General features: G+C 47.6%; 1 protein-coding gene across 4 annotated transcripts in view; it reads right to left on the reverse strand.

Annotated features, from left to right (window-relative positions):
* Positions 1-3713: 3713 nt before the first annotated feature.
* The window catches only part of GLCE (glucuronic acid epimerase), a 55872-nt gene continuing 46636 nt past the window's right edge, over positions 3714-12949 (reverse strand). For all 4 annotated transcript variants that reach the window (XM_081888561.1, XM_081888562.1, XM_081888564.1 and 1 more), the window contains 2 exons: positions 10391-10636; positions 3714-9450 (listed from right to left, as the gene is read on the reverse strand). In XM_081888561.1, coding sequence (XP_081744687.1) covers positions 8426-9450; positions 10391-10636 — 1271 coding nt within the window. In that variant the 3' untranslated portion in view covers positions 3714-8425. The remainder of the gene's footprint in view (positions 9451-10390; positions 10637-12949) is intronic.

Below are 12949 nucleotides of genomic sequence, written 5' to 3' on the forward strand. Positions count from 1 at the left end.
AAATAAACTCATAATGTCTGGTTCGCAAGACTTTGTGGCTTTGTTTAATGTTTTGTATTTTTCTCAGAAGGTTGATAAAGTATGTATAATTGTTCTGTGTACATTAATCGCCAACGTGTTGCATGAATCCTCCTCCTTGTGGGCAGTGAAGCCCCCAGATTGGTTTGGCTCTTAATATTCCTTAAAAAAAAAGTGAGACAAGCAACCAACAAGGGCCTATAAATACCCCCAATTGCCGTTTGCCAACAACTCTTTGTCACGCTCAGAGTTTGCCAGAGATAGAAAGCTGGGGACAGGTTTGGTGGGAGGGGAGGTGTCAAAGATGGAGGACAGAACTATGGGAGGGTGGAGATTTGTCAAATGCACTGTGTCCCCACCCAGTCAGGAGCTTGGATTTTAATTTTTGGCTGGGGTGGGTGGGGGCAAGTGGCAGGGAGCATTGAGCCTAAAAGACTGGGCATGCCAAGTATAGGAGTCAAAAATCTCTGAGGCTCCCCCCCCCAAATAATAATAATTCAGGGGCCTTTTAAAAACAAATCCTTTCGTTTGCCTCAACTGGAGCAGATCATTAAGCAAACAGTCTGTGAGCACCTAGAAAGGAATGCTGTGATCACCAATATTCAGCATGGATTTCTGAAAAATAAGTCATGTCAGACTAACCTGATCTCGTTTTTTGACAGAATTACAAGTTACAAGCCTGGTAGATGAAGGGAACACAGTGGATGTAGCCTACCTTGATTTCAGCAAGGCATTTGACAAGGTGCCCCATGATATTCTTGTAAAGAAGCTGGTAAAATGCGGTCTTGACTATGCTACCACTCAGTGGATTTGTAACTGGCTGACTGACCGAACCCAAAGGGTGCTCATCAATGGTTCCTCTTCATCCTGGAGAAGAGTGACTAGTGGGGTGCCACAGGGTTCTGTCTTGGGCCTGGTCTTATTCAACATCTTTATCAACGACTTGGATGATGGACTCAAGGGCATCCTGACAAAATTTGCAGATGACACCAAACTGGGAGGGGTGGCTAACACCCCAGAGGACAGGATCACACTTCAAAACGACCTTGACAGATTAGAGAACTGGGCCAAAACAAACAAGATGAATTTTAACAGGGAGAAATGTAAAGTATTGCACTTGGGCAAAAAAAATGAGAGGCACAAATACAAGATGGGTGACACCTGGCTTGAAGGCAGTACATGTGAAAAGGATCTAGGAGTCTTGGTTGACCACAAACTTGACATGAGCCAACAGTGTGGCACGGCAGCTAAAAAAGCCAATGCAATTCTGGGCTGCATCAATAGGAGTATAGCATCTAGATCAAGGGAAGTAATAGTGCCACTGTATTCTGCTCTGGTCAGACCTCACCTGGAGTACTGTGTCCAGTTCTGGGCACCACAGTTCAAGAGGGACACTGACAAACTGGAACGTGTCCAGAGGAGGGCAACCAAAATGGTCAAAGGCCTGGAAACGATGCCTTATGAGGAACGGCTAAGGGAGCTGGGCATGTTTAGCCTGGAGAAGAGGTGGTTAAGGGGTGATATGATAGCCATGTTCAAATATATAAAAGGATGTCACATAGAGGAGGGAGAAAGGTTGTTTTCTGCTGCTCCAGAGAAGCGGACACGGAGCAATGGATCCAAACTACAAGAAAGAAGATTCCACCTAAACATTAGGAAGAACTTCCTGACAGTAAGAGCTGTTCGACAGTGGAATTTGCTGCCAAGGAGTGTGGTGGAGTCTCCTTTTTTGGAGGTCTTTAAGCAGAGGCTTGACAACCATATGTCAGGAGTGCTCTGATGGTGTTCCTGCTTGGCAGGGGGTTGGACTCGATGGCCCTTGTGGTCTCTTCCAACTCTATGATTCTATGAACTACTGAAACAGGGTTTTCTCCCAGGGTTCTAACAGGGGTTACCAAATGAGACCATTTTGGTGTTGTATTGCCTCCATTTACCTGAATTATATATACAGTGGTACCTCGGGTTAAGAACTTAATTTGTTCTGGAGGGGATCCTGGGTGGTTACTGGCATTTTTAGGGTACATCTGAATGAGATATGGAAAAGCTTGGGCAGATGTGTTGAAAACGTGTGCATAAAACTAGCCGTGCCCAAATCCTAAGCATGGGGACTATCTTTTCTTCTTCTCTTCTCTCTCTCTCTCTCTGTTAAAGAAGTCCTCCCATTTTTCCATTTGGGGCAGCAATTCATTAAAGAGGCAAGCTGCTTAACATGCTGACAGCACCAGAGCTAGTCATGGAAGCCATCAATCATTCCCAGCAGATGGCAAATGTATCTCCTTTCACCACAAATTGAGCAGCAAACATTCAGATTCATCACCAAGACAACATATTTAAATTCCCTTCAATTTTCCATGCAGACCTTCTTAACAAATTGCCAAGAGTGATGAAAATCAATATTGTCACCCAGAGAGGCAGAGACATTTGTGTTCTCGTCGTGGAGGCGGGTTTCAGACAAAGCGGAATGGCGGCCCCTCAAAAGTACAATGCTCACTTTGACAGCTCCGTTGTGCAGAGAGCAAAGAACTCCTAAATATTTAGGGTTTAAATTTTTATCTGCACCCTTCCTCCAAAGAGTTCAGGGCAACCAGCACGCAATGGCTTTCTGCCCCCATTTTATCTTCAAAACCAGCCTGTGGAGCAGAAGTAGCCAACATTATTGGATCTGCCAGATGTTGCGGGCTACAAGTCACATGATCCCTGACAGCCGTGCTGGCTGAGGCTGATGGGAATTGTAGTCCCAAGTACCCTGACACCACTTTGGCTGCTCCTAGCTAAGCTAGGCTAAGCTAGATAAGGATAGTGACTGGCCTAAGGCCACTAAGTGAGTTTCAGGGCCAAATGCATGTTTCTGGTCATAGTCCAGCATCTAAGCCAATCCACAGTGCTACCTTAAGTACGATCCCGTGGCCAGTAGCCTAGTGGCAAGTTCAGAAATGCAGGGTCCCTTCACAAGTCAGCTGCACACCCTCACTGCCATGCCCCCTTTATGAGATTATATGACTTTTTAAGATTACTGTATAATCTTTTAATTATACAATAATAATAATTAGGGTTGCACTGCATTGATCAACACAGATCTGCCTGTGTTGCCTTTTCAGTTAGATCAATGATTTGCTCTGCACATACATGGGTAACTGATTGGGCGTGCTCAGATATCTTGCTTTGGAATGACTTGATGTGTTTTCCCTGAAGTTCCTCTGAAGATAACAGAGCTTGTGCGCCATGTTTTCAGTGTTCCTAAAGGCTTAGCTTTGGAGCATGCACAACAACTCCTCGGTGATCTTCCCATGTGCTTTCTCCAGGGTGACCCTAGGTGTTGATCCTCAGACTTACCTCCTTTGACTGTGATTGGCAACCAAGGGCGAGAAGACTTCTCAGGGGCTAAAAAGCTCCCCTTTCATGAGACACTGGAGACAAGAGACCCTGCTGCAGACATAACAACACATATTAGAATCCCTGCAACCTCAGACAGCTACAAATAACCAAGACCCAATGCGTTAGAATCAGTTTCTGCGTCTACAGAAGACATTCTCCTTAGTCCATTTTATGCTGCAAAATATGACGGGATTTTAAATGCGCCCTCTAATCCACCTTTAAAAAAGGTTGGAGCGTCTGGTTCCAAAGTCCGCTTTCCCGTTAAGACTCTATTCAGTCTGGGGCTTTTGCCTCTCTTGACACAACGAATGAACACCAAGTGACAGCGTAAGATTAAAAACTCTTTTATTTTACAATTTTATAAAGCAGCTTTACATGAAGCACAAAGTTGATCGGTTTACTTTTTAATATATATATATATATGTATATGTATATGTATATATAAACATAATAGGACCATTCCCACTGCAAAAAATCATGTCTTGCCCCGTATAAAACTAACCTGTGCACATTGTGCTTAACCCACAAAGTCTGTACAGCTTTACAAAGGACTTGTTGCCCTCCAAAGGGCATCCTGTAAACAATTTATTGCATATTTAAACCCATGGTTCAAACCCCGCATGTAAAAAGGGAAGAAAAGAAAAAGAAAAGAAAAGGGGGGGGGGTCAGAAATACAATTGCAAGGTGGACGAAAAGCAGCAATTTTCAGTGGAAGCCTCAAAAGGACGGAAAGAAAAACTCGACACCAGTTGTGCTTGTGTGTCGCACAATAATGCAAAAGGGGGGGGAAGGGTCGTGTCTACTCGGGAACAAAAGGCATTGGCTTCACTCTGTGAACTGCAGCACATTAGCCTCCATGTTCATGACATCTCTTGTCCCCTACCTTTTTAAAATAAAAAATAGAGAACTTGCAGTACTAAACTTCGGTTTTGCCTCCTTGGAATTCCCTCATTGCTCATAGTTGGCCTTCAGACACAGCAACTTGGACACTCACACCCCATGTATACAAACGAGGAAAAAAATAGCCCAGGGGCCCAATGTAGATGTGGCACCTGCAAAGGAATGAAACTGGGAGTCTGCTGGGGCTCTTGTAATCCACTTCCCTGCTCTCCTGTGAACTTCCCACCCTGATGCACGCACACTTTTCCCTTTTGGGAGCTAACCATGGTGCAGTGTGTTGGATCGGCACCAAAACTAGCACATAATCTTGAATGAGTTTGCTGATCAGCTCCAAACTCTGGCTTGAAATAAATCTTTGTATGTTCAGAAGCCGAGCGGCTCATGGCTCTGAAAATGGAAATGAGGACCACTCTGCACTTGGAGGGGTTGGGGAGAGGTACACCTGGCCATGCTTAGATGCTCAGGAGGATTGGGTTGTATCCAACTAAGCGACATGAGGAGACCTACTGAAAGCAGCAGGCATGAGTCACTTAAATTCACTGATTTTAACAGGTTTACTCTTGAGTATGACAGAGTTGGATACAACCCGCTTTGTCCATACTGGGCCAAAGAAAATGTACTAAAATAATCAAGATCCCTATTTCTCAGAAGCCAATTCCCAGTAAACACAGCCTACCTGAGATTCCGCTTCCTTGACCTCTATCACACCCACCATGAGCAGCTAGTGAAAGGGTCATGTGGAGAGCAGCTGGTTGCCAATCTGAGTGCCAACTAGAACAGCACTCATTTCCCAAATACCAGCTTGCTCCAGTTACGAATCTCGGGCCAACGAATATGACAAGCCTACACAAATCTGGAAGCCCTGGGAGTGCCACAGTGAGTCGTAAGCACAGAACCATCAGCCAGCCACAAAGTATACTCATTTCCTATTGCAAGAGGAAGTTATGGCCGCATGGTCAAGGCACTAATGCTCCACCCAAACAGTACCCCGAAGGTGTCTGCTCTGGCTGCTCCAAATCTGGTTGGCCATGGTTTGAGTCGCACTCTCACATCCAGAAGCAATTGCTAGAGAGAAAGGAGGTCTTGGAATCGACCTACTTTGGTATCATCGCAACACAGACCAGCCCTTCCACAACTTGGTGCTCTCCAGAGGTTAGGGACTACAACTCCCATCAGCCCCGGCCAGCACAGCCATATGATGCTGAGGCTGTCTGTAGTCCAAAACATCTGGAGGTGACTGGTTTGGGGAGTGCAGTTCAATATGCTGGCTATCAGCACAGAAAGCAAGGCTCTCAAAGAGAACTGGAATTCTAAGGCTTCTCTCTTCTGGGACTTGAATTTACTCCCTCCCCACAAAACTCCTGACTCCTCAGATGCCCCTATTTTTCTCTTGGTGGTTTGCATATGCTCCAGTCCCACTCCCCCTCAGAAACACATACAGTCAGAAACAGCTGTACCCAAACTTTTGCTCTGGAAGAACCCAGGGCCCCTCCAGAACTGCCTTTTACCAAGATCAGTGGAAGTGGAGGACGACCTATGTAGGAGCCCTGGTTCTTACAACTGTGTTGCCAGCACCTAGGAATTCAAATGTTCTTCTAATGTACCAACAGACCAGCGTGCCTCAGGGCAAGCTTCACCAACCTGGTGCCATGCAGATTTTTTTTGGGGGGGGGTGATAGCCCAGAACATCTGAGAGTACCACGGCCCACATCTTTCCCCAGTAAAATGATAGTGCAGGCTTCCGTGCTTCTGTATACACTGCAAGGCGAGCAAAGAAAAATGACCAAGCTGAAACGCCTGGTTTCCTTGAAATGCACAAGTGTGGGATTTCAATATCTAAGCGTGGCATTAGGAACAGAGGGGCAAGCTGCCAATGACACGGGATTCTGGGCAAGTTGAGGCAGCCTGCCAAAGTATCTACCAGCAGCAATTGTGCCTACTGAAATGAAAAGCCACAGCAGGGTTGGTAAGTCATGGCCCCTCTGGATTCAGGTGTAGCCAACATTGTGCCCTCTGAGTGTTGTTGGGACTCTGACTCCCATCATCACTGGCCATTGGGCCATGCTGGCTGGGGCTGATGGGAACTGGAGTCCAATAATGGCTACCTCTGGTCTGGATTAGACCTCCCTAATCTGCAGGGTCCTCTGCTTGGATTTCTCCAACTACCAACTTCTCAGCAACTGGAAACCAGGAGTGTGTTTTGCCAAAGGCAGGGTATACCACACAGCACAAGACATTTGCGAGAGACCTAGTTTCTAAGCCTGGGAAGGGGATTTCCAAGCCAGAATCGAGCCACCACCTCATTAGCGCTCTTCCTGAGCCTTAATGGAAGCTCCACTGAACAAGCTTGGACAATACAGTAGTACTGGAAAGAGAGGGCTGGTCCATGGAGAAAAAGGCATCTATCCCCATCTCTCTCAAGTGCAGCTTCCCAGCAGACTGTGCCCCTGGCCAGTTTTTACAATGGTGAAAAAAAGCCAAATGAATATCCGTGATCCCAAGGGGGAAAAAATGAATTTTTCGAATCAAGTGCTGTTGACCATGGTGCCGACAGAAGTGGAATGACTTACAGACAGACAAATATAAATACATACTCATTTCACTTCCCCAAAACAAAATAAACCATTAAAAAAAAAACCCTCCCCTCCCACCACCAGTAGCAGTTTCAAGAGCAAGTTGCTGCAGAAAAACTTCCAGAGTGTTCAAACATAATGCCACTTAAAAAAGATTATTTCCAGCCCCCTCACCCACATGAATTGTACCTGGTTTCAACAGTACCCTAGACTAGTTTTCTTCAGCTTGGTGCCCTCCAGATGTTTTGGGGGACAACTTCCAGCCAGCACAACCAGTGCTTGAGTGCTTGGGGATGGTGGGGGGTGGCACCCCAAACACCAGAAGGACAGGGCCTCCCCCCCCCCCGGGGGACAGAATGGCTTACATGGAAAGGAAACCCTGTAAAAACTAGATGTGGGGAGCCTTCGGCCATCCAGATGTTGCTGAACGACAGCTTCCGTTGTCCCTAAGCCGCTGGCCATGCTTGCTGCGGCTGATGGGAGCTGTAGTTCGGCAGCACCCGGAGGGTCAAAGGCTCCCCACACCTGCTGTAAATGATCAGGAGGGAAAGAGCCTCCAGTTCTCACCAGAAGAGGTCTCAGCTCATCTGGAAGCAAGGAAAGGGATTGGCCAAGCTTGAAAAGGTGGCGGCAGAACCAGTTTGAGAGAAGGCGACCACGTTTTTGTGCTGACAGCTGGTCCTGCTTGTAATGGTCGGGTGCTTACGGAACAGAGTAAGAAAAACACACATTTGAACTTGCCCACTGGGAGGTCCCTGTGCAAGGAAATGGGAGTGGTACTGAGGCACAGATATCCCCTGTACCAGCTCTCCCGAGTAGCCACAGAGTTTTCACAGAAATTCCCCAGTGAATCCTCACCACTAATAGTGTGGTGTTGTTTTTTTAATCCCATTTGTACATCTTTGAAGAAACTGGACATTTGAAGTATTTTGCAATATACAGAATTTCAACACAAACAGCTCTGAAATTTCCCACCAAAGGGAAATATATGTAGAATGAAATAAAGACGTCACCCACTCTCTGGGATAAGAATTAAGAGAGATTTCTGGCATGGCACACTGTTTTCCACTCCACCCCCAAGTGAAAATTCCATTTCTGCACCCATCCATTTAAAGAAAAAGAAAAAAAGAGAGAGGCCATATTCTACTTTTTTCTGACCAATACTGGGCTATAAAAAACATTTTAGCTTTTGTGATTTCCCGCCACCCACCAGAAAACATTTTCTATTATGCACAAGTACCATAATGGACCGCTGTGGAAAAGTAAACAAGTTTGCTAAACTTTGTCCTTTGATCAGATGCCTACTTTGTAATTTTACCTCCCCACTCTATAAAGGATTCATCCACTGGAATGCAATCGTTTAAAAAAGATGAGTTTTAAGGATCACTTATTTGAAAATAGAGTCTGTTCAAAAAAACAAAACACAAGTAGGCACGCACGCACACACACACACACACACACACAGAGGGTTTGGGCAACCACCTTCACTCTGCTTCAAAGATGGCGGCTGCCAAACACCGCAGCCGGGGGGGAAACTCCATTTTGGTTGTGAGCTGGGCTCAATTGTGCTTCGCCCTGCCTCCTCGCAGGTAGCTCTTCCACCTCTTGACGAACTCTTTGAACAGGGGCGTCTCGTCGATGGTGCTGAGGAGCTGGAGCTGGTTGATGTGGGTGGTGTGATAGTCCCACCGGGCCAAGTTCGGGGCTGTCCCCAGCATGAAATGGCGGAGGTCATAGATGGTCCCTGAGCCCGTGTCGTAGAGAGGGAGCATGGCCTTGAGGGACTCCATGCCCCGCTCGTACAGGAGCTTGGCCTCCTTCCCCAGCTTCTCTCCCGCTGTCTCCTTCAAGTCGTACAGCCCAATGAGGGAATACATGAACCCGTTCAGGACAAAGGAGCTAGGCGACGTGGGGTACTCCTCGTACCAGTCGTGCTTGTTCATGAAGACGGCCTTCACGCCACGCTGCTCTGAGGAGAGCTTGTAAGGCGCCGTGGCCCGCAGAGCCGCACTGAGGAACGTGTGGTCTTTCGTCAAGAGGTAGGCCCGAACCAAGGTGGAAATGGCCTGGCCCTGCGCCATGGCAGAGTACCACCCGGGGTCCAGGGACTTGAAGCCTTCCCCCAGCTTCCGGGTCACCATGATCGGCCAACCACCCTTCTCATCCTGGTTCCTCACCAGCCAGTCGCTAGCGGCGAAAAAGGCCGCCATGTGGGCCGTGGCCGAGATGGTGACGTTGTCGATGAAGCCGTGTCCTTTCACCACCAAGCGGACCACCCTCTTGGGCATGATCTTAGTCTGCTTGACGGCCTTCGTGTTGGAGAGACCGACCCCCTTCCTCAGGTCGGTCACAAGGTCTCGGGTGACCGTGCTCCAGCTAGTCCTGGGCCCGATGCCATAGTAAATGTCTCTATCCTTGAAAGCTATCAGCTGGGTGTTGGAGACATAGTGCACGCGGAACAGCTGGTTCTTCTCTGTGGTCTCCAGGACCACCAAGATGCTCCCATTGGTGATGAACTTGAGGTCGAAGGAAATAATGAAGTCCCTTGTGTTCCCCAGCTGCAGAGAGGCGCCCTCAGAGTTTTCTGACGGGGAATAAAAAGGGTAAGGGGTTGGTTACGGAGCAAAACTACAACACGGGACAGATCTTTCTTTTGCCCTGAGTATTGACAGATAGGCATCAAGAAAGCAGCTTGCCAGCCACAACGCCTGTTCTCATGCACTGCCAAGGGCATTCAAATCAATAGCATGAAATTAGCATTTCAACTTTGATTCTGTTCATTATTAATTAGTTACAAATGCAAGTATGGGCACCCTGGAGCAAGCCAGAGCTGTCCAGTTCAAGGTCCTGTTCCCCACAACGGCCAGTTAGATGTTTCTGGCGAATAAGAACATAAGAAGAGCCAGTGGCCCATCGAGTCCAGCTTGGTTGCTGGGCTGGATCAAAGCCCCCCCCCCCAAGTCCAGCATCCTGCTCCCACACTGGCCTTTGAGGATCCCAAGGATTACTCCGCGGCTGATGAAGTGGGAGAGGAGCACACCTTAGAGATCCAGCCTTCCTGGATGCTCCACTGACTACAAAGGGAAGGGAGACTTTTACTGCTTTCGCCTTAGAGACCCCAGCCTAAGGCGCTGACTAAAATTACTTCGTTGCCTTTTAAAGTAATGGACTCATTAATTCTAATGGCTATTGATTAGTTGGGGGAAATACATTATGCCCCTATTAATGAGGCTGTCTTCATACAAAGCAAACCGGGGGGGGGGGAGAAAGAGAAGAAATGTTGCATATAATCATTAATTTTCTGGGTGTGGGGGAAAGAGAAGAAATGCTGCAGATAATCAATAATTTTCTGGGCGGGTGGGGGGAATGTTTCCCCCTGCACACACCTTTCAGCATGAAAAGAAATGGAATAAAGGAGAAGTGAATGTGTGTGTTTATATAAAGCCACACCCTATGTCATGGGAATGTGAGAAAAGCCCTGCAGGATCCGGCCAGACCTACCATCTCCCTTTGAACTGACCCACCTGGGACAACAAATTGCTTGACATTTGTGAACCTGGACTTGTCCAGCACCGTCGTGACAGAGCTGCCTTTGGGTACCGTCCAGTCTGCAGTGTGGCTGTTTTGGTCCTTCTCCTCGGCCGTCTCATACACCTCCACGTGAGGAGGCTTCTCAGTCAGGTTCTTGCTGTAGTGGCTGAGCCCATATTGGGCAATCTGGATGGGGTAGAAGTAGCCCTGTGGCCCCCACTGCGTCGAGAGTGGCACGCCTGTGACACAGGGGCAGAAGACACAGCATAGGAATGTGAGCACAGCAGAAGAGCCCTGTGGGGTCAGACTAACCCCGTGTTTTTTGGGCCACCGCCCCCTTGGCTCCATAAACTCATCCCCAGTAGGGCCAGCGACATCTGGTTTCAACACTGATATATCAGCAGCTAAATACCATGGTATGCTGGTCTATCACAATGTTCTGGAATGTATCTCAGCTGCTTCTTCCTCCGTTCGCCTGCCCCTTTGCCTGTCTGCAGGCAATTTGAGCTGGGAATACATCACGATCTGAACGCCATACTGGTTTCAGATAATTTACCAATATATCGTCCAGCTCTATGCCCCAGTGCCCCTCACCCTACCAAAAGCTTAATTCAGAGAAGTGGTTTCCACGATCCACAAATGAATATAGAACTGTATCTAAGAATTGCGCAGTTCTGTACAAACTTTCCTGGGAATAAGCCCCATTGAAGACTACCAAGTAAAAACATGTGGGATTCTGTTGATCCTGCAGTTTAGTCCTGCCTCCATTTATTTCCCCTCTATCAAAGTGGATCCCAATTTTCTCAGGCCACCTGGTTCCAGAAACTCATCTCTTGTGCCCCCCTACCCTACTCTATAAAAAGCATTACTCAGAATAGAGGTCTGCACAACCCACAATTAATTGCACATTTATTCATAATCCAATTAAAACCATTTAGTTTAATTAATACAACAAAGCTGATGAACTGGATCCGGTGATACCAGATTTTCACATTTTGTTGACAATCACACCTCCAGTGCGCGCATGCGCATGCGCACACACACGCACACCATCACCCCCCTTGCCTCTGAGCAGCCCCCTAGAGAATCCCACCACCACCTCCTGGAGGGTACCAACCACTTTGGAAACCACTAGACTAACCCTTTACACTCCAGGGGCCGCCAACATTTTTAGGGCCATGACACATTTGCCAATGGAACCAGCTACTGTTGGCATCGCATGCCTTTCAGATGCCCTGGACAACATCTCCCATCAGCCCCAGCAAACACAGTCGTATGATGCTGAGGCTGATGGGACTGCATCCATGCTTTCCTGGGGCTGATGGGAGTTGTAGTTCCAGAGGGTATAAGGTTGGGGAAGGAGCACTAAGTCAGGAGAGCCATGAACACAGCCTTTTTCATACCTGGCTACCTAGATGCTTAAAAGTTTAATATTGAGAGTCTCTTCGGAGGCATAGCCTTGAATCCCACCACAACCAATGTCTATTTGAAAGCCAGTGTGTACTGGAGTAGAGTCCTGGAATAGGATCTGGGAGACCAGGGATCAGATCCCCACATAGCCATAAAGGTCAATGGATAACCTTGGCCAGGCACTCAATCTCAGCCGAACCCACCTCACAGGGTTGTTGTGAGGGTAAAATGGGAAGGAATAAAATTATGTACAGTGCTGTGAGCTCCTTGGAGGAAAAGTGGGATATAAATGCAAAAATAATAATAAAATAAAGTCCGGTGGGAAGAATCCTGCCCAGCTTGCTTGATAAAATAGCAAGTAAGTGCCAATTAATCTGGAACCCGAAACAGGCCAACTCAGGAGTCAATCCCACTCCACTCAGTGGGGCTTGCACTTTTAGTCTGACTCTGACAACTGATCTAAAGGTAATTTTCCCTTCTGTCGCCACTAGTTCATCCAGCGTAGTATTGTCTACACTGACCAGCAGCACCCCAGGATTTCAGGTGAGAGGCTCTCCCCAGCCCCACCTGGAGAGGCTGCCAGGGACTGAACCTGGGACCTTCAGAGCAGGTGGTCTACCGCAGAGGTATGAAGGCCTTTCCCCTCGAGGCAGATCTAGTGTCACCCACTGTCAGCTCCACCAGCTGGACCCTCTTGCAGACTTAGGCCTAACAATGGCTTCTCCCCTTAACACAGCAGCGTCTAGCTCGGAGAGCGGTTATGCCTCAAACCGAGCGTGACAGAAAGATTACCGAAACAAAATTAAAGAAAATGCATTTCCACGTATCATCCGCACTTCATAATGCCGATAAGTGTCTGTGATAGTCACTTGATGGATGTGTTTGCCTGAAGGGCAAAAGCGCCAGGGGAACTATTTAAAGAGCGCTATGTAATATCTCAAATGCTAAAAGATGCTTTGCTTATTAATGAAGAGGGGTCTCTGCGAGAGGCGCAGGCCTCGGGATCCGGGAGAGAGGAACCAGCCCTACGCCTGCTATAAAAGCTTCGCTTGCAGCTGTTAATTTAGAAAGATGACATGATTAAATTCTCCAGGTCACAGGACACCAGACAACACAATGACATTGTGGGAATGAGACAGGAG

Source organism: Podarcis melisellensis (genome assembly GCF_964234715.1).
Source record: "Podarcis melisellensis genome assembly, chromosome: 14".
NCBI lineage: Eukaryota > Metazoa > Chordata > Lepidosauria > Squamata > Lacertidae > Podarcis > Podarcis melisellensis.